The sequence below is a fragment of the Crinia signifera genome, chromosome 19 (assembly GCF_055691185.1).
Source record: "Crinia signifera chromosome 19, ASM5569118v1, whole genome shotgun sequence".
Lineage (NCBI taxonomy): Eukaryota > Metazoa > Chordata > Amphibia > Anura > Myobatrachidae > Crinia > Crinia signifera.
In genome coordinates this window covers 125,317,962-125,343,731 of record NC_139226.1, presented here as the reverse complement: position 1 = coordinate 125,343,731, position 25,770 = coordinate 125,317,962, and the positions used below count along the sequence as shown (strand labels likewise).

Sequence of the window (25,770 nt, the reverse complement as noted above, 5' to 3'; positions counted from 1 at the left end):
TAAAATCGCGTCCAATCTCACTTTTAACATTGATCCCTATGGGAAATCGCGGGCATCGCATCGCACCCGTTTTTTAGTGCATTCGATGGTCGCGATGGGCGCCGTTCTAGGTAAAGAGTACCTAAAATGCCTCCAGGGTATTCAGCTTGCTATCTGAGAGCAGTGTGTACAGTAATTCCCATCACACTATGGAGAATTGGTTAGTCCAGTGGTTCCCAAACTGTGTGCCATGGCACCCTGGGGTGCCTCGGCGTACTTGCAGGGGTGCCTAAGATTGGTGGTCCAGAACCAATTCAAATAATTTATGGTCAAAGAAATGGGCAAAATCAGTGCTCATGACTTCAAATGATAAAATGGGTGAACACGGGCAGGACCTGCGTAGAGGGCAGTGGGGGGTGCACACAGCCTCTGCTGCTGTCTGCTGTACTCTGCAGACAGCAGCGGAGGCAGGGAGGAGGTGAATGGATGCCTGTGTGTGGCATCCATTCACCTTGTGGACAGGGGCTAGGGGGGTGCACGAGGGCTGGGGACAGCTTGGCAGCTTACCTTGGTGCTGGGCTTGCCCCCAGCATGGCGATCGGCTGTCCCAGCGCTTGGAGATGATGTAATCTCCAAGAGCCGGCTCAGGAACCGCTGGGTGAACCGCCGGTTTAAAAGGTAACAATCGCCTGGTTGAAGCTGGGTCCTTTAAACCCAGGTGCGACCTGGCATTTTGGTGTAAAAGGGGTATTATTGTATTGGATGCAGCGAACATTGCATTAAATCCTTAATTGTATAACATATTGAATAGAGATAGGCCCATTACTCGGACAGGAAGGGAAATGAGGGGGTAAACATTTGCATAATTATGTTCATCAGGCCAATGTACCACTGATACAGGTGCTTAGAATTTAAGCCAGAGGTTCCCAAATGCGGTCCTCAAGGCACCCCAACGGTCCAGGTTTTAAGTATATCCATGGCTCAGCACAGATGGTTAAATCAAATTGACTGATGAACTATATAAGTCGCCTGTGGTTAAGAATCGGTGTACTTAAAACCTGGACCTGGGACCCTCTAATCTAAAGGTGCCCAAACACTAGAAAGATCTGCGATCTTAAGATGTGCGCATAAATTATCCTTCAAATCTTTGGTCCGCCCTGGACCAAAAATTTCAGGCAAGCTCACATCTTTACCAAAGATTTTTCTTAAGATCCCGTGTGCGTTCCTATGGATCTTTTGTTAAATCTTCTGATCTTTTGTGCAGCACGTAAGAAGATTCAGCTAAAGATCCACGGGAGCGCGCATCGGACCGATATCGGCCGATTATCGATAAATATCGTACGATATATCGGCCGATTTATCGAAAATCGGACAAAAAATCGTTCTAGTGTGTGGGCACCTTAAGCATACTAGATCCATATTCTTGCTTACCCTATTAATGCAAAAAAAACACATTTTTTAAACTAATTCTGGAGCAAACATTTTTTTATTTTGTTTTTGTTATTTACGCTTCGTGATTCAGCCCTTCACCAAAATATGTGGACCGCGATTATCTTGGCACGTTTCTCCAGTCATAGAACCTGATGGGCGAGTTTATCATTTAATGGAAGGCGCTCCTATCCTCCTTCCAATTAAAAGCCAATTATCCGGATACTTTCATGAGCAGCCAAAAAACAGGATGACGATGATGCTCACCTTGAGCATATTTCTGCTAATGAAATAATGAAACGCAGTTCCAGGTGGATGAGGTGTAATATCACTGCTTATTGTGGCTGACGTCATAACCGTTGTGTGTTATACAGGCCGTTTGCTTAGTCATATTTCTGTCATACAAAGGAGTGGTATGAGAACATACCTGTGTGTCTGCTGGGGTCACTCACCTCTGCTGTTCGGATCTGATTCATTGCTCTGGAAAGATCCTGTTTCCAAATTGTCTCTCACAGAGCCTCTCTGGTTGATCAAATGTTCCCTGAAATTTAATCATAGGGGCATTGTAAAAAAAAAAAAAAAAAAAAAAAAGTTGTGTAACACAAGTATGTCACAACGCCCTTTTCCAATAATGTAGATCCTGGAAAAGGGGACATACAAGCTCATGCAGTTGACTTATGCAAGGAAAATGTATGTTGACCTATGTGTTTTAAAACCATGACTTCTATTTCATAAAAATGGTTCTCTGCTGATTTCCAGAAGATTAATATGTGTGTTTACACATGTCGCACACTCCAGCTGTGGAGCAGCAAACAGCAGTGTGACTCCAGCAGCGCCCCATCACCCAGGGTGTCGCACTAATCTGTTTTATTTGAAGTCATGGGTGAGCGATGACGAGAGTTGAGTCTGCAGCACCTTTTTGTTTTCCCACAGCCTTTTGTATCTCTCTGTGGCTCCAATGCGGCTGGGAGAAATGTGTTACAAGGCCAATTTCCTTCTGCTTGGAACTTTTTTTTTTTTAAACTGAGAGGTAAAGGTGTTGCACAGGATCTGTGTCATTCTGCATAATTGGCAGTCAGGAGAAAATAGGACCATCCTGCTTCATGGATGTGAAGTCATTGGGAGAGGGGGGTTGGTATTGACTACACATGTGACACAGGAATGGAGCTTCTAGACTGGGTTTCTAAATAGAAAGCTATAACAATAGTAAGCAGTAATCCGTTCCCAGGATTCTCTGACACGCACATCACCATTCGGATAGAAGCTGCACCGTTTAAAGTGTTCCCCAGGCAAATTTATTTTTGAATGGTTTTAAATGTATGCGGATTTACCCCAGAAAAATCAGCTCAAACTTCTATGCATATAAATAATGATTACTTTACCATTAGGGCGAAAATCGACAGTCAAAAAGTTGACATGAGTTCTTCATGTCGTTTTTTTTTCTTCTTTGAGTCGACGTGTGCCAACAGGCAGTATGTCATGCCTTACCATCCACTACGGCGTAGTGTGGGTTTAAAATAGTGTGCTGAGCACAGTGAGGCACCGTGCCAAAAACATGGTACACTTAGGGGGATATTCAATCTCCAGCGAGCACCTCCCATCGGGGAGATGCCCGCCGGGCCCTATTCAATGCTGTCTTCCCCGACAGCATTGAGCAGGGTATCTCGGCAGAACGAGCCCGACATCACAAGCTGTAGGGCTCGTTCTGCCGAGAACAGCCGGGAAGTGACAAGCTGCCGGCTGCAGCTCGCCTCTTCCTGGCCGCAATTCGCAGCCACGCCCCCTTTTCGCTCCCCGGGACATTGAATCCCGTCGACATAAGCCATGTTGACTTCAGTGGTCGAGCTAATATGGGTCGACCCACAACGGAGATAAATGTACAGAGAGGAAGCCGTTTTGTGGCCTGAGGCACAGAATGACTCCGTGATGTGACTAGGTCACAGTGGATCGATACACTGCATTGTCTTCAAAAGTTTTTGAGCCCGCAAAAAGTAAACGGTTTACAGTTAGTTAAAGGTCCCCAAATTTAACGTATGTTTGCTAAAATATTGCATGTAAAGAGTACATTGACTGGTACACAGTGTTGGACTGGGGCATAAGGGGCCTATCGGGGGAGTGCGGTAGTAGGGTGTGTCCAGTCTCCAGAGGGGGTGTGGCCAGCCACCACATTGGTTTGCCTTAGAGAGTGCATGAGTTGGTCCTCTTGAGATATGTATAAGTACATCCTACTATGTAGTTGTACTAGATTAATCACAGCAATGCATGGTGGAAAATACACCATAGTCCTGTTCAGGCTGTGGGGCCCACGAGGGGTTCCTCTTGTGCCCCATATATTTGCTAATCCAACCCTGCTGTCACACAGATAAAATGAGAACCAGGGAACTGGAGGCCTGTCCCAAGCATTTTGACTGTATCACAATGTTTCACTAGCTGTGATTAAATATTGTAACGGTGCCCATACACTTTTTCCCTTGAAGCTCCCAGTGTGATAGATCGCATCTAAAGTGCTTTTTTTTTTTGTCGGGTGACACATGCCATCGGCATGCGGTCCATTAGATTTGTCGCTGTGATTTATCGAAATCTCATGATTGTACCCTATATCTCACAAGTGTACGGCCTGCGTTACTTTTATGTCCTACATGCTTTCAGTTTATTTGTCCCTTCGCTGTAGTGCTTTAATAAGCTTGCTGGGCTGTTTTTACTGGCCTCTGTAAAGCTTGTCCTTGAAATGCCCTTACGGAGCAGCCATCTGCAACACTCTGTTGCTTTAATTGGCTTGGGCCTATTGTCCATCTTCTTATTTAACTGCCGCCACATTCTGACATAAAAAGTGAGCGTGTGAGGAAGAGGCCTTTCTCCTGCATGGTCAGTGTTCCGGACACAACTGCTGCATGAATGTAGGATGGATTCCATGGCTAGGATTATGCGGGACAAGTACTGTATGTGCTTTTTACAAATATTTAGCAAATGGCAAAAAATCCTTAAAATTCAAAGCAGCGTAATAATATTTTTTCATTTTTCAATGGCAAAACTCATAGTAGTAGTATATGGCCACCTTTAGCACGAACGATGTGTTATAAGTACAATGCATTGTCATGCAACACACATTAAAAATGCTTTACTGAAATACATGTAAAACATTTTGGTACTCTTTACTTAGAACGGCGCCCACGAATTTGATTGTGGGCATCGTTAGTAAAAAATCGCGGGCATTGAATGCACTAAAAAATCGGGTGCGATGCCCGTGATTTCCCATAGGGAACAATGTTAAATGTCCCAATTGACCCGATTTTCCTGTTCAATGCCTCAATTGACCCGATTTTTCCATAGGAAACAATGTTAAATGGCCCACAGAGGCCAAATAGGCACCCTGAAGTGTGAAATGGCCCCCACAATTGTTAACGCCACCCCACGATCAACGTGAACCCGAAGCGTGGCGAGCGCAGCGAGCCCTCGAGGGGCGGCGGTACGCGTCCTACAACCTTTTCATACCCCCACTATCCACGTCGGCGTGGAGTTGAGAATAGAAAGTGTGGCGAGCGGACGCGGACAGCTGTGAAGGTAGTGGATAGTGGGGGTATGAAAAGGTCGTAGGACGCGTACCGCCGCCCCTCGCGGGCTCGCTGCGCTCGCCACGCTTTGGGTTGACGTTGATCGTGGGGTGGCGTTAACAATTGGGGTGGCCATTTCACACTTCAGGGTGCCTATTTGGCCTCTGTGGCCCATTTAACATTGTTTCCTATGGAAAAATCGGGTCAATTGAGGCATTGAACAGGAAAATCGGGTCAATTGAGACATTTAACATTGTTCCCTATGGGAAATCGCGGGCATCGCGTCGGTCGCATCGCACCCGATTTTTTTTTTTTTAGTGCATTCAATGCCCGCGATGGGCGCCCTTCTAGGTAAAGAGTACCAACATTTTTGTGCTGCTCATCTCCATCAGGAAATGTTCAGTCTAGATTCTGGCACCAGCATTGACAGTAATGTTGGGATCCTGGCACCAATCTTTTGACCAGTGTTGGGGTTCCAACTGCCAGCAATGCAACTGCCAGTATGCTAGCCGGATCCCCTGGACAGTATAGCAATGATGTGATTTTAACATGTGCGTAAACGGTACTTGTTTCCTAGCACGGCCACAATCTTCTTGGTCGTGTGCCTCAACTTTAAGGCACACGATGCCCACGATGGACCCGATTTTCTTTAAAATCAGGTCCATTTTACCGTCAAATGGAAAATCGGGTCCATCGCGTCGGTCGTGTGCCTTTAATAAGGCACACGACGCGACCGACGCGATGGACCCGATTCTCCATAGGCTTCAATGTTAAAAATATTTTAACATTGAAGCCTATGGAGAAATCGCGTCCATCGGGTCCATCGCGTCGGTCGCGTCGTGTGCCTTAACATGGCACACGACGCGACCGACGCGATGGACCCGATTTCTCCATAGGCTTCAATGTTAAAATATTTTTAACATTGAAATCGCGTCGGTCGTGTCGGTCTTGTGCCATTATAATGGCACAAGATAAGATGGACTTGATTAAGTCCATCTTAACATAGTAATCAATGGGAAATGGGCCAATATGGGCCATTTCTCATTGTATATGGCCCCGTCATGCCCCCCCATTGTAAACGCCACCCCACTATTGACGCCAACCCGAAGCGTGGCGAGCGCAGCGAGCCCGCGAGGGGCGGCGGTGCGCGTCCTCCGACCTTTTCATTCCCCTACTATCCACGTCGGCGTGGAGTTGAGAATAGAATAGTGTGGCGAGCGCAGCGAGCCACCGAGCCCGAAGCGTGGCGAGCGGCCGCGTATAACTTCACAGGTATACGCGTCCCCTCGCGGTGCTCGCTGGGCTCGGTGGCTCGCTGCGCTCGCCACACTATTCTATTCTCAACTCCACGCCGACGTGGATAGTAGGGGAATGAAAAGGTCGGAGGACGCGCACCGCCGCCCCTCGCGGGCTCGCTGCGCTCGCCACGCTTCGGGTTGGCGTCTATCGTGGGGTGCGGTGTACGCCGTTAAATTTGGGGGGGTCGCGTCGATCGCATTGCATGCGACCAAATCGCATGCGATGCGATCGACCCGATTTTTCCGACACGACCACCCCGATGTAAATCGGTGTGGCCGTGCTAGGAAACAAGTACCGCGTAAACTTAAGCAACCCAGGATAAAGACCCTGCCCAAAGAGGTTACAATCTAGAGAATTGCAATATTTCCCAGGGCGATGATAGAATGCTTTAAAAAATTTAATAGTTTTGCCAGAATATGACTCTTCACACTGTGGGAACACCCTCTGTTTTCTGTTCCTTGATTCTGTTCCATCGTCTGTGTATTCAAGGTTTTCTGATAATCCTGTTTATTCATCCTAGAGGAGCAGAAGTTTGTAATTCTGTACAATGGAGTTTTGCCCATTCCCTGCACAGGGCATTCCTTGGTGGGATGGGCTGTCCTTTTCTGTAGATCAACATTCCAGTACACAGTAATCCAGTAGCTATTGCCAGGCCTTGACCGTAGTTTGGAGAACCTGACAATTGCAGATGTATCCAGTAACCCTGACACTTGTGTAATTGCGGATCGCTGTTGCAGGGTGTGTGACAGTCGCCCAATTACACATTCCACAAACGAAAAGCTATTGAGATTTTATTTGTTTTTGTCTGTAGTCTTGAGCTTTGCACATGCAGTCCTCCCTCATCTGACAGGTCTGGGGAATCCTACAATGTGAATGCTAGTTTCTTCATTTATACAGATGTGTCCTCGTACACTGTGGCTTCAGTCGCGGGCTTCTTGGCCGTACGTAGCATCTTTCTCGCTCAAAATGTATATATTATTTGCAAAATAAAACAACTGGAAGCGACAAATTTACTACATCACAACGAAACTTTCTTGTGCGACATTTGTACATCTGTGGCTGTTTTGCTTTATCAGTAACTTTGCATGCGTCTCATACAAAATCCTGTGCAGTCACTGCCCAGTGTCTCTAGTACTGAGTGGTGTTCCCCTGTGACTATAAAACACAAATAGGGATTTCAATCCCAGTGTTCGGGATTGAAAAATGCTCAATCCCAGATTTCCCAGGATTAGCATCCCTTTTAAAAAGTAAACATGTCCCCACTCTGGCTGCCCCGCACATTTACTTGCATGCATTGGCGGATTCGGGGGGGGGGCAGCACCCGGGCGCGTGCCCCCCCTGTCAATTCATTCTCATTCGTGCCTCTAGCCCCCCCCCCCCCCCGGGAACCGGAGATATCGCCTGGCAAAGCTGTAACTTTGTCCCCGTAGGGTATTATGGGACCCGTTAATTCCGGTCCCCACCGGGTTCCGATGGCTGCCAGTTCCCCCCCCTGGCATCACAGAAGCTCGTGGTTGATCTAATTCAATCGCTGGGCCTTCAATATGATACCAGGCTGGTCCATATCGGTCAATAGGGTCCAGAGATATTTCGGGTAAAATGTAATTTCATGGCTGTTCATGTTCTTTGAGGGCAGATTACTCTGGAACCAAACGTTCAAGTTTCACAGGACCAAAATCATTCAAAGCCCACTCAAAAGTTCTTCAATATGATACTTGTCTCAAATAAATGGGTCAGTTTGTTCCGAAGATATAGCCGGTTAAATTAGATAACTGGTTAAAGGGGGGGGGGGGGGTAGTTTTCTCTCCCCCTCACACCAGAAAATGCAGGGACTAGGCTGGTGTAAAAGGGGCCAACCTGGGAATGCATTTTCTGGTGTGAAAGGGGTATTATTTCAAATAGCCGGGACCTGCAGTGCTCTGAATACAGCCAGGTTCTGCCACTGTCATGATTCTCCGTATTGAGATGCCTGGGTTGGTGTTTTGGCCACCTGTACCCTTAATGCTGGGATACCCTATTGCTTTTGCGCATCTTCTCCACTTTCTCTCTCCGAAGTTTGGTATCCTTGAACAAAATGCACCCAAAGCTCCTCATATTTTCCTCAAGGTCTGCTCGTTTCCTCCCTAGTATTCCTCAAATGTAGCAGTAAAACTAATCTTCCTATAGTTGTCCCACATCTACAAACCTCCTTATGCTCCATAATGCAATCTCTAACTGCAAAGCCATCAGCAACATCAGCCCTCCTTACAGTCTGAAATACTGTGGCCTCAGATTGGCATCAGATCCGTTCCTCATCTCTGATCACCACCTCTCCCTCCAGCCTACTAGACGTCTCCAGTGCTGCTTCACACTTGCTGAATTCCTTACCACTCCCGATCACACTCTCCCCAACTATCAAATCTAGGTTCCCTACCCCCGCCTACTCAACTCGCACTGCAAAACCCGCACAACTATACTCCACTCTGAGCCACACTCTACTCTAATGGGAGAAGGGCACTACTGAGACAAGAGGAGTAAGTTCTCTGTTCTATGTATGTGCTGTTTCTCCGGCTGTCCAGCATTTTATGTATGTGAGTATATAACACGGACGGTGTAATGGTTAGCATTACTGCCTCACAGCACTCAGTCATGGGTTCGATTCCCACCATGGCCCTAACTGTGTGGAGTTTGTATATTCTCCCCGTGCTTGCGGGGGTTTCCTCCCACAATCCAAAAATATACTGGTAGGTTAATTGGCTTCCAACAAAATTAACCATATACTGAATGTGTGCGCGTTTACATGTGGTAGGGAATATAGATTGTAAGCTCCACTGGGGCAGGGACTGGTGGGAATGTAAAAATATTCTCTGTACAGCGCTGCGGAACATGTGTGCGCTATATAAATAACTGGTAATAAATAATAGCCGCAGTTCCGGCTGCCTGGCATCTGACGTTTAGCGTTTATGTTTTTTCTCTTTACGGGAAGCCAGTGAACTGAGCAGTTCTTACTAAACACTATTAATATGCAGCCGTTCTGTTTGCTTTCAAACACAGGAGATTTGTTTTTCTTGTTAATCTGTTAACGTTTTGACAGCAAATCCGTCTGTCATCTGCTGGGAAGAGATGATCAGCAGCAGAAATGAGGTGTGGCATGTGATCAGTCTGACTATTGTGTAGCGAGTGAGGTCTGCAGGTAAAGTGTTTCCTTAGTGCACCTGTATCGGCCTTGGGCGTACTTCAGTGCGCACGCTGTATCGGAATTAAATCTCCCGTGCTGAGTAGTTGACATTTAGCTAAGTAGCTTTGGGAGTTGTGGTTCAGCAACTTCTGAAGTGATCAATATTGCCTCATTCAGAGCTAGTTGCCACTGATCGGAAGTTATTCTGGATTTCCAATATCCTGGTGGGCACATCTGGAATCGTGGGTTACTATATACATCTCCAGTTTCCGTGCACAGCAGAACAGTGGCCCTTATTCTGGTTGGTGCGGTAATATCCGCGTGCGTTCGTGCCGTTCGTGTTTGGGCTCATTACCATATATTTACACCCCGCGTTTCATGGGCGTTCCCATGCAAACGCTGAGCGTACGTATGGTAATGTGGCCGTGACGCACGTGTAGGGGGGCGGACATATGACATTGCCGGATGTCAGCTGCCCGCCCAGATCCCTGCTTTTGCACGGAGAAATGCCCGTGTGGTCTGAGGTTGCGGGAGCTGCCTGGCCATTCGGTCCTGCATTCGATGGTCTGCGACCATCGAATGATGGGGGAGGTTCCCTGAGATGGAGGAGGTGTATTCATGAGAAATACATGTGCGGCCCGTTCGGACAGCTTCTTACCGCGTACGGACGGAGTTGGCGATCCGTATGGAAGGCGGGGTTTAGGATGCACGGTGCTGGCCGAATATTCGCATCTGGCCGCACCGATCAGAATAAGGGCCAGTGTATGGGTTGTTAAACCCTGTTCTAACGTCTAATCCAGCTGCTCTGAGGAAGTGATAGGGTAGATCCTAACTGCAGAAAACCAGGTGAGGAAGCCAGCAAGCAGGGCCCAATATAATCCGATCCGTATCCCCAATTTACCAGGCATGGCTAGTGTGACTATTGATTTGACATGCAATCAGAAACCCAACCCATTGATTGATGATGAAACACTGTACTCTTGGTGAGACCACCTTTGAGCCCAAAAAAAAAAAAAAAAAGGCTTTCGGATTACTGGGCCAGTGTCAAGAAAAGAGTGCAGAGCCCAGCATACCGATCTGAAACTAAACACAGGGTCACCCAAGTTCAGTGTGTTTAACAACGTCCAACTGACCATAGAAATCTTATCATCAAGATTGCTTACACGACCTAACCCTTTCCTCACATGGGGCTTTCAGCGTGGTAATGTAAAGTCTGGATTTTTATGCAAACTTAATATTTTGTTAATAACAATGTCCCTCTCTTCACAGGATATTGGTAGTGACGCGCAGAAGGATCATGTGGACCAAAGATTCCTCAGCATCTTCCGTAAGGGGAAGAAGAAAACCATCGTACGCAACATGGGGCAAATGATCCATTATTCCAAGGTCAAGTTCCGTTTCCAGCACAGCCAGGTAAATGGAACCCGAATCATACATGTATTTTGAACTTAATGTTCCAGATAATTTTTTTTTTTTTTTTTAACTTGCCTCTTCAGTATAGTATTTTAAATCAAACACTGTTTCTAACATGAAATATATATATTTAAAAAAAAAAAGTGGAGAATAAAACCTTTAAAACTTTTTGTGGCATCTGACACTTGCCATTGGTTCAGTTAAATGTAAATTTGCATACTATGAGGTAATTCCACTCTGTTACAAGGCCGTAAAGTCTAGAAATGTGTGGTATGTGCCTCAGGATGGTTCGTATAGGGACATTGCTGTGTGTGAAGGTGGGGAATAATATCCAAAGAAACAAAATGGCCGCCTGTATATATAATCTGCCCCAGTTATACCTTTTGCGAGTTTTCCACCATGTGTTTAAACATGGAATTAGGTGCTATTTACATATACACCAGCTATATCTTTACTTTGTACAATTCTTGCCATCATCACCTGCGTACTCCCTGCATTACTGCCCTTTGACTCATTTCCGATTTACTTATCTGATTTGGACCTTGAGCTCATGTCTAGTGTATTAGATTGTGATTTGCGGTCAAAATGTCTTTAACCCTTTTTGTGTCTATGTTCTACAACCATGTTTTTCTTTACCATAAATATATGAAAGGTACACGGAGGGGAACGGAGGCAATTCCAGAACTCACAGATTTCATAGGCTGGGTTCTCCTAAATGTTTATTCTGCCTCCAAAATAGCATATTCTATATTGTGTTGCTGGTTTTAAAATAAATGTAGTGTAATCTCTGTGCATTTCTTTTCTAGGCACAGTCTATAGCCTATAGAAAAATGTTGCTACTTTTATAAATAAATATATTTATGTATTTTTTTTTGTATTCTTTTGTGCATATTACTTTGCGTTAATATAGTTGTTTTTGGCTTTGTGCTTTTTTTGTTTTGGTATTTTGGTGCCTTATGAAAAGTACTTTGAAGCTCAGATACTCGCTGCAGTGAGGTGGGAGTTCTAGGCAGAGACTGGTCTGTCCTGTCTAGTAGGATATTCTGGCAATTGTTTTCATTCTATTTCCATATTTTTTTTTCAGGATATTAGTGACTGTTATTTGGAATTGTTCCAGTCCTACCTGTACTTCCAGTCCCGGGGTCCCACTGGGCTGACCTATCAGGTACGTGTTCAGCCGCCACACACTGTGCTTTACAAAAGGTACAAATCACTTTTGGGAGCAGTTGGATTTGGAAATAAGTTAACATTGCAAGAAAAAACAAATAAGTGACTTCATGTAATTCCAGACAGACCAACCTTTACCAAACATCTCTTGACCTTTCCCCCTTGAGGGTCACATCGATAATACATGTTTACATAACACTAATACTCCTTTCATCTGTGTCCTGGGAAAAACTTCTTCAGGCCTTCTGAAAATGTCAATATATTTATGTTCAGGTCAGTGTTTGTGCTGTTGTACAGGGTTTGTGATGTGTGGGGATTTGGTTTCTTTGCCTGGTTACTCTATGTAGATTCATCAAGCTTCAAAAAGTGATAAACAACCAGCCAGGCAGCTCCTACCTGTCATTTTTCAAACCCAGCCTGTAACATGGCAGTTATGAGCTGATTGGCTGGCTGTTTATCACTCTCCATTCTATCACATTTTGAAACTTGATACATTTGGCCCTTAGTCATTGAGGGCGGGATCCACTAAAGCAAAAATGCTGTAAAAACCCCTATTATTGGGGTTTTTAGTGTGTTTTGGAATGCACTAAAACCCAATCGCTGGGTTACCGGTACAGGGGGTTCCGCCGGCAAAACCGAGGCGATACCCCATAGAAGCCTATGGGCTTCTTATCGCAACCCCCGCCACCCCACACTGATGCATGCCGCCACCCCCCCCCCCCCCCTTACCTGTGTCCGGGCAGCCTCCTGCTGTGCTAACCTAACAAGTGACCACCCCTGACCCCTTACTTCCACTTCTGGGTGCAGGGAGGAGGAGCCGAATGAGTCCCTGGCTCTGCAGCGACCGAGGACAGGAGGAGCCGCCGGGGACCTGCTCACACATCGCTGGCTGCATCACAAACGGCAGCTCTTTTTGGGGTAGATGTATGAAGCAGTGATAAGGGAGAAGTGCCTGGTACTTTATCACCAGCCAATCAGCTCCTGACTGTCCTATAACTTAACAGTCAGGAGCTAATTGGCCAGTGATAAAGTACCAGGCAGCTTATCACTTCTCCTCCCTTATCACTGCTTTATACATCTACCCCACAGGGTAAGTGTAAACGGCACTAATTATTGGACCACGATGTAAATTCATACTCTGCCAGGGAGGATTCGGCCAAACCAGATTTTAGTGTTGCTGGAAGATATTTGCAATTTGATTGTGATGACTGGTTTCTCACAGTGGGCGGGATGTATTAATATACATTGCCGCCCGGCCGCCGCGATGCCGGCGCATATGAACTAACATATGCCACTGGCATCGCGGTGCGGTGACGGAGGCCCCCCACGATACCTGTAGTGTGGTCTCCCTCACCTCCCAGCCGCCTACTGCTCCCTTCACGCCGGAACAGCGTGTGGCAGTCCCCGGTGCCTCCTCCTCCCCCCTGCAGCCGGAAGGATGTCCGTCTGCATTGCTAGGGGGAGGAGGGGTTTACCTTCCGGGGTCCAGGAGGACCTTTCATGAAGGTAAGCTGGAGGGAGGGGGGTCGGCGAGGCAGCGGGGTTGCGGCGGGCGGTGAAAAGAAGCCCATAGGCTTCTATAGGGTATCACCACCCAAAGGTGGCGATACCCTGGCCAGCGGTACCAGTGCGGCCGGGTTTTAGTACATAGGAAAATGCAGTAAAACGGGTGTTTTATCGCATTTTACGCTTAATACATCCCGCCCAGTGTAATGATTGGTCAATTTGTTCATAATTTTATCATGAAATCTGCTTTTATTGGCGGGTTATGAGGCATTTCCTAGGCGTATTTCCACACAGATGTAAGATAACATCTAGGCCTCACTGGGGTTTACAACAGTGGTTCTCAACCTCGGTCCTCAGGACCCCCCAACGGTGCCCATTTTCCAGGTCTCCACACAGAATCGCAGGTGAAATAATTATCTCCACCTGTGATCTTTTAAAATGTGTCAGTGAGTAATGAGTGCACCTGCCGGGTGACCTGGAAAACGTGCACTGTTGGGGGTCCCTGAGGACCGATGTTGAGAACCACTGGTTTACAACACTCATATTTTTCTAGCATTATGGCTATTATAATGCTAGATACCATTGTTTCCCTGTAATGTCAATGTAACCACCTCTTATTTTATGTAGCATAGAAACTGCATTTAGGTCTTCGTATATCATGTTTGCTCTAATATTTCTGTAATCCGGTCTATAATACGATGTACTCCAAATGTCGACACTGTTAAGATATTTCTATTGAATGTGTTGGTGTTTGCAGTTGATTAGGATTTAGGCGGCGAGGTTAGGGTTGGGCTGCGCGAGGGGGGAGGGGGTAGGAGAGAGAGAGGTTAGGGTTGGGCTGCGCGAGGGTTTTTTTTTGTGGGGGCTCCGCAAAGTGGGGGGAGGTTAAGCATACTCAATGCTGCAAGTGCCCCTGAATCTGCCCTAAGTCATCACCTGTACCTGCTACCATAAGAACACCAGGGATGTTTTATTGACATTCTAATCATGTTGACATTATGAATGTTGACCATGTCAATGTTCACACCGCAGGCATGTCAACAATCGATATTCCACCCACTTGTATTAGGATGCAGCACACATGTCTGTGAAATTAGGCCATATTCATTCTGACCTTCCTTAGGAATTTGATCATGTTTTTTTTTTATTTCTTACTCTTTAGGGACTGGTACCATTAAAAGAGCTGAGTGTTTACAAGCTGGAGCGCTCCAAAGTCCCACCCAAACCAGAACAAGAGCATGCTTTCCGAATAACAGGTACATACCGAGTGGGAGGATACTGTGCAGTGTAGGGGGTCATTAACCTTTTTAAATGATATTTCCAATTTCTTAAATAAGAATTTGTAACTCTTTCCCCCAACTGCATGCTTCTGGCAAATATTGTTCTATGCCCCAGCATTAATAGCTGTAGAGTAGGAAGGACTGACCTACAGTAGGTCTTGCCTGGTGGCCACTTGTGTGTTGTGCCCTCCATTGTAGTGATTGATATAATCATGAACCCAACAGCACTTTTGACAATTGTAAAGCATTTTGTTACCAAATTAACATTAAGGGTGGGATGTACAGTACTAAGCAGTTGCAGTACATCCCGCCACACATCGCGTTGATACTTATCGCATATGTGATAAGTATAGCAAAGGGCAGCTCTTGTGAAAAGAGCTGCCCTTTACTAAGCCACGGGCGCCCGTTGAGAGCGTGCTTCCCTCTCACCTCCCACACCCGTGCGCTTCCTGCTGCAGAGGGCCGGAGGGACTCCCAGGCTCCTCCTCCTCCTCTCTGTACCCGGAAGGAGAAGTACTGCTGCTAGGGAGGAAGAGGTCACTGGGTCCGGGCAGCACAGCTGGAGGCTGCTTGGACAGCAATTAAGAGGGGATGGCGTGGGGTCCGGTGTGGGAGTGATGCGGTCCGGTGCTGGAGTTACCCTCTGTGACGAAAAACTGTCGCTCTGCGATTGATTCAGTAGAAAAATGCGTTAAAACCCTGTTTTTGTTTTTTGTTTTTAGAATTTTTACCGCATTTTTTTTATTTGATCAAAAAAACTAGTTTTAAGTTCTATCATCTGTAAGTGGTTTAATTATAATAACATATGTATCTCCGTAGGAGATCTATGTGATTTAGAGATAATTTCTTAAATTCATTGCTATTCTCTTTGCTTCCATTATTAGGCCCTTTGCTGAATCCTTTAATCGTGTATTGTCCAACCCAGCAAGAGTTGCAGAAATGGCTGTATCACTTGGAGAAGCAGATCCAGCTCAACGGCGGTAATTTGGACACCATTCCGATAGCAGAGGTAAGACCTGGATGAGCAGTAGGTTCGAATCCACTCATGAAATAGGTACTCAAGTTCTCCTCAGCAAGTTTTGTCTGCGGTATGGCGTCTCTTGGCGATCACTGAGCTGCTGGGGAATCAACATGGATCTAAAGAAGATATTGTTGTTAGTCAGAGTAGACTGGTAAATTAAGATGTATTCTTAAATGAGGGTAGAAAGACATCTACAGGAAAGACAGCTGATGCCACCTGTTTTGCTGTGCAGCTGTGAGCTGCACAGAGGGGTCACACATAGCGCCAGCTGTCACCAGGCACAGGAGCTGTCTGAAACCAACACCAGCACTTTGTGCTCTTTCTTTCTGTTTCAGACAGAAATTGTTTTTCTACATTTCTGGTGATATTAATGCAGTTTTACACTACAAATTCAGGCTATATATTGTGTAAGACTGCACAAATCTACAATGGCCCAATCGGATCTTCTGACAAATTACTGTGGTATGTGAATGGCATGCATGCTACATACGGACTTGTGTCTCTTATCTGAAAGTTATGTTGTAAATAACTTCTGTTGTATATGCAATCTGCCTGCGATAATGCTGTATAGGAAGGTTAACCCTTTAACATCTATGTGGGAGAGGTTCAAAATATCTGCTAAACATGCCAGCGTCTCTCACACTTGTTATATAAATTCAACTAATACATTTAAATTAAAAATGTGAAAAAATAAATAGGTGTATGTGATCAGTCCACAGCTCTGATGTACAGATGTTTGGGCTAGGTGTATGTATCTAGTCCATGGTTCTCATACACCGATGGTTGGGCTAGGTGTATGTGATCAGTCCATGGTTCTCATACACCGATGGTTGTGCTAGGTGTATGTGATCAGTCCACAGCTCTGATGTACAGATGTTTGGGCTAGGTGTATGTATCTAGTCCATGGTTCTCATACACCGATGGTTGGGCTTGGTGTATCTGATCAGTCCATGGTTCTCATACACCGATGGTTGGGCTAGGTGTATGTGATCAGTCCACAGCTCTGATGTACAGATGTTTGGGCTAGGTGTATGTATCTAGTCCATGGTTCTCATACACGATTTCTGGGCTAGGTGTATGTGATCAGTCCATGGCTCTGATGTACAGATGTTTGGGTTAGCTGTATGTATCTAGTCCACGGTTCTCATACACTGATGGTTGGGCTAGGTGTATGTATCTAGTCCACGGTTCTCATACACTGATGGTTGGCCTAGGTGTATGTGATCAGTCCATGGCTCTGATGTACAGATGGTTGGGCTAGCTGTATGTATCTAGTCCATGGTTCTCATACACTGATGGTTGGGCTAGGTGTATGTGATCAGTCCACAGCTCTGATGTACAGATGTTTGGGCTTGGTGTATAACTAGTCCATGGTTCACATACACCGATGGTCGGGCTAGGTGTATGTATCTAGTCCATGGTTCTCATGCACCGATGGTTGGGCTTGGTGTATCTGATCAGTCCATGGCTCTGATGTACAGATGGTTGGGCTAGGTGTATAACTAGTCCATGGTTCTCATACACCGATGTCTGGGCTAGGTGTATGTGATCAGTCCACAGCTCTGATGTACAGATGTTTGGGCTAGCTGTATGTATCTAGTCCATGGTTCTCATACACCGATGGTTGGGCTAGGTGTATGTGATCAGTCCACAGCTCTGATGTACAGATGTTCGGGCTAGGTGTATGTATCTAGTCTACGGTTCTCATACACCGATGGTTGGGCTAGGTGTATGTGATCAGGCCATGGCTCTGATGTACAGATGTTTGGGCTAGCTGTATGTATCTAGTCCATGGTTCTCATACACTGATGGTTGGGCTAGGTGTATGTATCTAGTCCACGGTTCTCATACACTGATGGTTGGGCTAGGTGTATGTGATCAGGCCATGGCTCTGATGTACAGATGTTTGGGCTAGCTGTATGTATCTAGTCCATGGTTCTCATACACTGATGGTTGGGCTAGGTGTATGTATCTAGTCCACGGTTCTCATACACTGATGGTTGGGCTAGGTGTATGTGATCAGGCCATGGCTCTGATGTACAGATGTTTGGGCTAGCTGTATGTATCTAGTCCATGGTTCTCATACACTGATGGTTGGGCTAGGTGTATGTATCTAGTCCACGGTTCTCATACACTGATGGTTGGGCTAGGTGTATGTGATCAGGCCATGGCTCTGATGTACAGATGTTTGGGCTAGCTGTATGTATCTAGTCCATGGTTCTCATACACTGATGGTTGGGCTAGGTGTATCTGATCAGTCCACAGCTCTGGTGTACAGATGTTTGGGCTAGCTGTATGTATCTAGTCCATGGTTCTCATACACTGATGGTTGGGCTAGGTGTATGTGATCAGGCCATGGCTCTGATGTACAGATGTTTGTGCTAGCTGTATGTATCTAGTCCATGGTTCTCATACACTGATGGTTGGGCTAGGTGTATGTATCTAGTCCACGGTTCTCATACACTGATGGTTGGGCTAGGTGTATGTGATCAGGCCATGGCTCTGATGTACAGATGTTTGGGCTAGCTGTATGTATCTAGTCCATGGTTCTCATACACTGATGGTTGGGCTAGGTGTATGTGATCAGGCCATGGCTCTGATGTACAGATGTTTGGGCTAGCTGTATGTATCTAGTCCATGGTTCTCATACACTGATGGTTGGGCTAGGTGTATGTATCTAGTCCACGGTTCTCATACACTGATGGTTGGGCTAGGTGTATGTGATCAGGCCATGGCTCTGATGTACAGATGTTTGGGCTAGCTGTATGTATCTAGTCCATGGTTCTCATACACTGATGGTTGGGCTAGGTGTATCTGATCAGTCCACAGCTCTGGTGTACAGATGTTTGGGCTAGCTGTATGTATCTAGTCCATGGTTCTCATACACTGATGGTTAGGCTAGGTGTATGTATCTAGTCCATGGTTCTCATACACTGATGGTTGGGCTAGGTGTATGTATCTAGTCCATGGTTCTCCTACACCAATGTTTGGGCTAGCTGTATAACTAGTCCATGGTTCACATACACCGATGGTTGGGCTAGGTGTATGTGATCAGGCCATGGCTCTGATGTACAGATGTTTGGGCTAGGTGTATGTATCTAGTCCATGGTTCTCATACACTGATGGTTGGGCTAGGTGTATCTGATCAGTCCACAGCTCTGGTGTACAGATGTTTGGGCTAGCTGTATGTATCTAGTCCATGGTTCTCATACACTGATGGTTGGGCTAGGTGTATCTGATCAGTCCACAGCTCTGGTGTACAGATGTTTGGGCTAGCTGTATGTATCTAGTCCATGGTTCTCATACACTGATGGTTAGGCTAGGTGTATGTATCTAGTCCATGGTTCTCATACACTGATGGTTGGGCTAGGTGTATGTATCTAGTCCATGGTTCTCCTACACCAATGTTTGGGCTAGCTGTATAACTAGTCCATGGTTCACATACACCGATGGTTGGGCTAGGTGTATGTGATCAGGCCATGGCTCTGATGTACAGATGTTTGGGCTAGCTGTATGTATCTAGTCCATGGTTCACATACACCGATGGTTGGCCTAGGTGTATGTGATCAGTCCACAGCTCTGGTGTACAGATGTTTGGGCTAGCTGTATGTATCTAGTCCATGGTTCTCATACACTGATGGTTGGGCTAGGTGTATGTATCTAGTCCATGGTTCTCCTACACCAATGTTTGGGCTAGCTGTATAACTAGTCCATGGTTCACATACACCGATGGTTGGGCTAGGTGTATGTGATCAGGCCATGGCTCTGATGTACAGATGTTTGGGCTAGCTGTATGTATCTAGTCCATGGTTCATATACACCGATGGTTGGGCTAGGTGTATGTGATCAGGCCACGGCTCTGATGTACAGATGTTTGGGCTAGCTGTATGTATCTAGTCCATGGTTCTCATTCACTGATGGTTGGGCTAGGTGTATGTGATCAGGCCATGGCTCTGATGTACAGATGTTTGGGCTAGCTGTATGTATCTAGTCCATGGTTCTCATTCACTGATGGTTGGGCTAGGTGTATGTGATCAGGCCATGGCTCTGATGTACAGATGTTTGGGCTAGCTGTATGTATCTAGTCCATGGTTCTCATTCACTGATGGTTGGGCTAGGTATATGTGATCAGTCCATGGCTCTGATGTACAGATGTTTGGGCTAGGTGTATGTATCTAGTCCATGGTTCTCCTACACCGATGGTTGGGCCAGGTGTATGTGATCAGTCCATGGCTCTGATGTACAGATGTTTGGGCTAGGTGTATGTATCTAGTCCATGGTTCTCCTACACCGATGGTTGGGCTAGCTGTATAACTAGTCCATGGTTCTCTTACACCGATGGTTGGGCTAGCTGTATAACTAGTCCATGGTTCTCTTACACGGATGGTTGGGCTAGGTGTATGTGATCAGTCCATGGCTCTGATGTACAGATGTTGGGGCTAGCTGTATGTATCTAGTCCATGGTTCTCATACACCGATGGTTGGGCTAGGTGTATGTGATCAGTCCATGGCTCTGATGTACAGATGTTTGGGCTAGGTATCTAGTCCTTGGTTCTCATACACCGTTGTCTGGTCTAGATGATACAGAATTCCGCTTTCATAAGTTTGCTAACTGTGTCAGATTTTGCCACAAGAACCATAATGCTGTATATTAAAATTGATTGTCAGTGCAATCCTTCTAAAGTGAGACCAATTCCCAATCCGTATGGACAGAACAGGCCTCAGACCTCAGACCTCGAGTCCTCTTTCACCTTTCGTGCTCTTTCCTCCATTTGCACCTGTGGCTTCTGTAACTCTAGAATTAGCTGCTACGGGAACAGACTGTCCTGGACAGCAGCAACAGCTGTGGAAGGGGCCCATACTGCCCGGCCCTGCCTGCCTGCCAAGGGAATACCCTGGGTGTTAGCACAGCTGCAAGCAGATGGGGTCATGGTCCTGGATCTGGTCATCTCTCTCCAGGGACCGTCCCAGGTTCCTGCGTTGTTTTTGTTTATTTTTTAAGGGGTACATAATTATTCTACTGACAGGACCAGTTTTATTTAGATGAATATAGATCCCAGAAGTGAGTCTTGCATTGCACCTGAATACCAAAAGTGTGTTCTTAATCATTTTCTGTTTGACCGTAACAAGGTTGCAAGATACAAATCTCTAATCAATGAAGATGCTTATGGCAGCACTAATACTGAACAGATCAGCTCATTGTTATTGATTAAAAATGAATTTACTTTGTAGGAATAAAGACGTCATGTTTCTGGGTATTAAATGTGGTTAATCATCTGACTGTGCCAGTGTGTTGCCTGGGGTATTCTCTGTAGTAACATGTTTTGTGTTAGTTTGCGTCATCCTGTTACAGTGCAGCTAGAACGTCAGCTGAAGATTTGTTATGTTTTTTGTGTGTGTTTCTTTTTCTTTGTATTTCATTGTAATCCTAGAAACCCCTTATCACCAGGCAGTATAATAGCCAGGGGCCCATCAGTTAAGGACATTATCTTGGCTGTATACTAGCTGATCTGAACAGGACACCAGTAACGTTGTTGTGTTTCTACCGCATACATGTTTATATGTAGTCATCATCCAAATTTATTGCCTGTCTATCCCAAACAACATCTGTTTGTCTAGTTGGCCTCCCAAAGCAACCCGTACTACCACCCCCCCTTCCTCCCCTCTCCAGTGCTGCTTCTCACTAGAGGCGAGATGCTCCAAGCTAAAAATGCCGTAAAAACCCTGCTTTCTGGGGGGTTGGTGTTACGCCAGTTCTAGATGGCGTAACCCCATGGAAGCCTATGGCCCCTTGCACACGCTCTGGCTCCTGCCGGGCGGTGAAACCCTGCACGGACAACAGCCGTGCACAGTAGTTAATAATGGACACGATTGTGTCCAATCACACAGGACGGCCACGGCCCAGATGAAGCCGGATGTCACGACTGGAAGGGACGGCTGCCGGGCTGTGGCCATCCCCACCATTGTAAACTGCTGTGTGCGGCACGGCTTCCTGGCCGTGCGGGATTTCGCCGCCTGGCAGGAGCTGGAGCGTGTGAAAGTGGCCTGAGTGCTTCCCTTCGCGTCCCACTCTGCGCCGTGCGCCCCCCCGCCCATCCTCGCCGCATTCCCCTCACCTGTGTTGGGGCAGCCTCCTGCTGTGCTGCCCAGAACCAGTGACCTCCTCCTCCCTGCTCAGCTTACGAGTGCAGGAGGAGGAAACGGAGCCCTCAGAGCCGGGAAAGGGTGCAGGGAGGGAGGAGGGAACCCGCTGCACATCGCCAGCCATCGCCTGTGAGTTAATAATCGCATATGTTACTGCATATGCGATTATTAACAATGCGAATGCCGGCGATGTGCGGCGGGGGTCAGTAGAGAATTCCGCCCTAGATGACAGCCATAAGACGTATAAAATGACTAAGGTCCATTAAGAGGCTTCTAATGCATATAATTGACAACCTTCAGCCCTTTAAATGAGATGTATCTATCTAACCTTTTAAAGAGATGAAGAAATTGTTCATAGCAACCAATCCGCTTTCATTTTATATAATGCAATTCACTTATTGTATCTATTAGCCAGCATCTTCTCTATTGGTTCTCTTGATTGTTGGGTATCTGGCTAGCAGCAGGATCCTTGCCACAGACACCTAATGCATGAAAATGTAGGTCTTGACCTGATTAATGGAAGGGATATAATCATTGAAATGCTTATCTAAGTAGCCATGTGCATCTTTTCCATATAGGTGAATAATGTTAACATATGGGATAAATCGGAGCTCAGGAAGTCCGTTCAGAGCCAACCTGTGCAGGACTGGGAAGGGACACAGAGGGAGTCTCTGGGCTCCATCACCTGTATCTCCAAGGTCAAGCTGCAGACGATGCCATTCCAGGTCAGTGCATTTATAATTTTGGTAGAATACAAAAGTATTTTCTTTGCTAGATCTCCCAACAATTTGATTCTTACACAACCTTCTGTTCCTTTTTGGCAGGTACAGTACAGTTTTTTTTTTTTTTTTATGGCCTGTACCATTTTTTGGGTCTCCAACTGGCCATTGTAAGTATAGAAAAGGTGGCCATGCTCCCTTTACCCGTGGCCACGCCCCCCTTTCCGAAATTGTACTTTGGTCTTCAGATGTTGCAGGGTACGCTCTTAAAGCTTTTTCCAATCTCCGTAGAGGGAAATGTAATAACTTACATTAAGCAGACATTGGTGAGTGTCTGGGGAGTCTTCCTAAATGTTTTAAAGGGGCAATTGTTTCAAACGCAAAATCAGCTTGGTTTTGCTTTTTAAATTATTGCCCCATCAAACATTGAGGCATGAGTAGCTGCACATGCCCAGTCCAGCCGGCTGGGGGCATGTGACTCTTCCCGGTATCTGGGAAAACAATATCCACTTTCAATGGGGTTTTTTTTTTGGTGAAAAAACACTCTTGCTCCAGTGGAACAAAAAAAGGTTTTCTGAAGCTAACCCATTTCTCCCACAGATTTTTTATAAAAATGTTTATTTTTAATAGTTTAGCTAAAATATCAATTGTGTGTAACATGATTACAAAGAACCCTTTCGCTGGAGTACACGTGCTGTGAAATGCTGCAAATGTCAGACAGTTGACTCAGTATCACAGGGCGGCTGGGGAGGAAACGCCCTAGATGCCAGATAGTCATTTAGAGAAAGTGGTTGTGATATTATCTGATCATGCAGATCCAACCTCGCTAGTGGGCCCGAGTAACTCCAGAAGTGATTCGCCTACGGGAACATTTACCAAAGCTCGCAGAGAGAAAAAGTACTAACCAATCGGCTTCTATGATTTTACTGGCTGTGTTTTGAAAAATGACCATGAGGAGCTGACTGGTTAGTACTGTATATCTCTCCACTTTATCAAGCTTTGATACCTGTAACCCATAGATTTATACCTTACGGAGTCCTACAAAAGACCTGGCCCCCAGGCAGGCGTTCTCTTGTCATCACTGGAAGACTGAGAGCATAAAGGCCAATACACACTGGGCCACTTTGAGCTGAAAGCAGCTCGGTTTACTCGTCTGCGCTGCTTTCAGCTGGAAAGCTGCTCAGTGTGTACGGGTATGGATCATTAGGTCGACATGCATTTAGGTCTACATGAGTTAAGGTTGACATGCAGGAAGGCCGACATGACTTTAGGTCGACATGGTCATTAGGTCAACATGGGTATGGTCGACAGGGTCATTAGGTCGACATGGGTAAGGTATGCTTCGGGCACGGGGCCTCGCTATGCCCGACACACTATTTTATTCTCCCACCACACCCTAGTAGATGGTAGGATATGAAATACTGCCTCTCGGCTCAAAAAACAGTGAAAAAACCCTTGTCGACCTTAAGTCAAGTCGATCTAAATGCATGTCGGCCTAATGGTGTCGACCGAATGCTTGTCTTCCATCATGCTGGTGACCCAATGACCATATCCCGTGTGTACGGGGCCTCTATTGCCCACTCCCACATCATGGCTGGCCTGGTCACTCATCTTTTGGAATTACCAGCAGATGAGTGGACGGGTTTCCATAGCGTCCACTCCGGGGAAAATAACTAAAATGGGCGAAAAACTCTACACGCTTGGTGTGTGTGCACTGAGCGGTTGTCAGCCCAGTGATTTCCCCCATTATCGCTGGGCAAATACTCCCAGTGTGTACGGACCATGCAGCCATCAGATTATCAATCCCATCTCTGTCACATTACTGCTGTACATGTAACAGATTGTTCCTTCACTAGATTGGTGAGTGACAATCCTCACGTCACACACAAGGTGCAAAAGACACGTAAATCGAGTTAACGACTTCTTCCTATTTCTATCACAGGAGCTGAATGAAAGATTATTGGTCTTGTATCCGTCTACTCTTGTGATACTCTCTGAAGAAGGCAAAAACCTTTGTTTTAAGGTAAGATTCATTAATACATTTTTTACTGATTTGTGTATATATAGGCATTTAATTTTCTGTTCTCACTAGACCTTAAATTCACAATGTTTATCTTGGTGCACTAATATTACATCTTCGGAGAGAGTAAAGAATATACAGTAAAGAAAGTCCAAAAAACCCTTACGGGGGGGTATAAGTTCCCCTGTACGCAGTCACTGTTAGAGGCATTTGTGGAGCACAGCCATTGGTGTTCCTAGTTTGCCGAGAAAGGCCATTTGTCATGGGTTGCGCCAAAGAGCGCGGCTCCATTACTGAACACACCGCCACAGAGGCCGTGTGTAGATGCATAAGAGACTGGAACGCTTAGCGGCCCAGGGTTAGGATCGTTTGGTCGACATGGGACAAGGTCGACATGGGTCTTTGTAGATATGGCTTTAGTTCAGCAGGTCAATAGGTCGACACAATCAATAGGTCGCCAGTCAAAATGTCGATATTGGCTTTTTCACAGTTGTTTTTTTTTTACCCGAATGTCGACACAGTCAACATGGACACAGGTTTCAATGCACCGCATCCCCTCTCATCGCTCGCATTGCTTTGGGCTTACTATTTTATTCTCCCACCACGCCCTAGTGGATGGTAGGGCATGAAATACCGCCTGTCGGCACATGTCGGCTAAAAAAACAGTGAAAAACCCCATGTCGACCTTTTCACCTATCGACCTAGACACTGTCAACCTAATGCTTGTGTTGACCTAATGACATGTCTACCTTGACCCATGTCGACCTAGAACCATGTCGATCTAATAGTGTCGACCCAATGTTTGTCAAACAACTTGCTGAAGACCCAATGACCGTATCCCGCGTCCCATAGGGGTGTTGCAAGTGTCAATGTAGGTGTAGTGTTCAGAACCACGGACGCAGTTGCATTGTCTACAGACACGTAAAATGCTTTTGTACTCTCCATCACCCGCTGGTACACACGGGGACAGATGACATTAGCATATGCACATGATCTTTCTGACAGCAGCTGCTATTGGATGCAGCAGGTCCACCTCGGAATCGGTCCTATTAGTGCTTATGACAATGTCCTGTTTCTGTATTACGC

General features: G+C 46.1%; 1 protein-coding gene across 1 annotated transcript in view; it reads left to right on the top strand.

Annotated features, from left to right (window-relative positions):
* Positions 1-25,770, top strand: part of PLEKHN1 (pleckstrin homology domain containing N1) — a 44,243-nt gene that overhangs the window by 6,742 nt on the left and 11,731 nt on the right. Inside the window, exons 3-8 of the mRNA XM_083163278.1 lie at positions 10,684-10,827; positions 11,912-11,992; positions 14,663-14,756; positions 15,665-15,789; positions 22,524-22,670; positions 24,607-24,687. Of these exons, the coding sequence (XP_083019404.1) occupies positions 10,684-10,827; positions 11,912-11,992; positions 14,663-14,756; positions 15,665-15,789; positions 22,524-22,670; positions 24,607-24,687 (672 nt within the window). The remainder of the gene's footprint in view (positions 1-10,683; positions 10,828-11,911; positions 11,993-14,662; positions 14,757-15,664; positions 15,790-22,523; positions 22,671-24,606; positions 24,688-25,770) is intronic.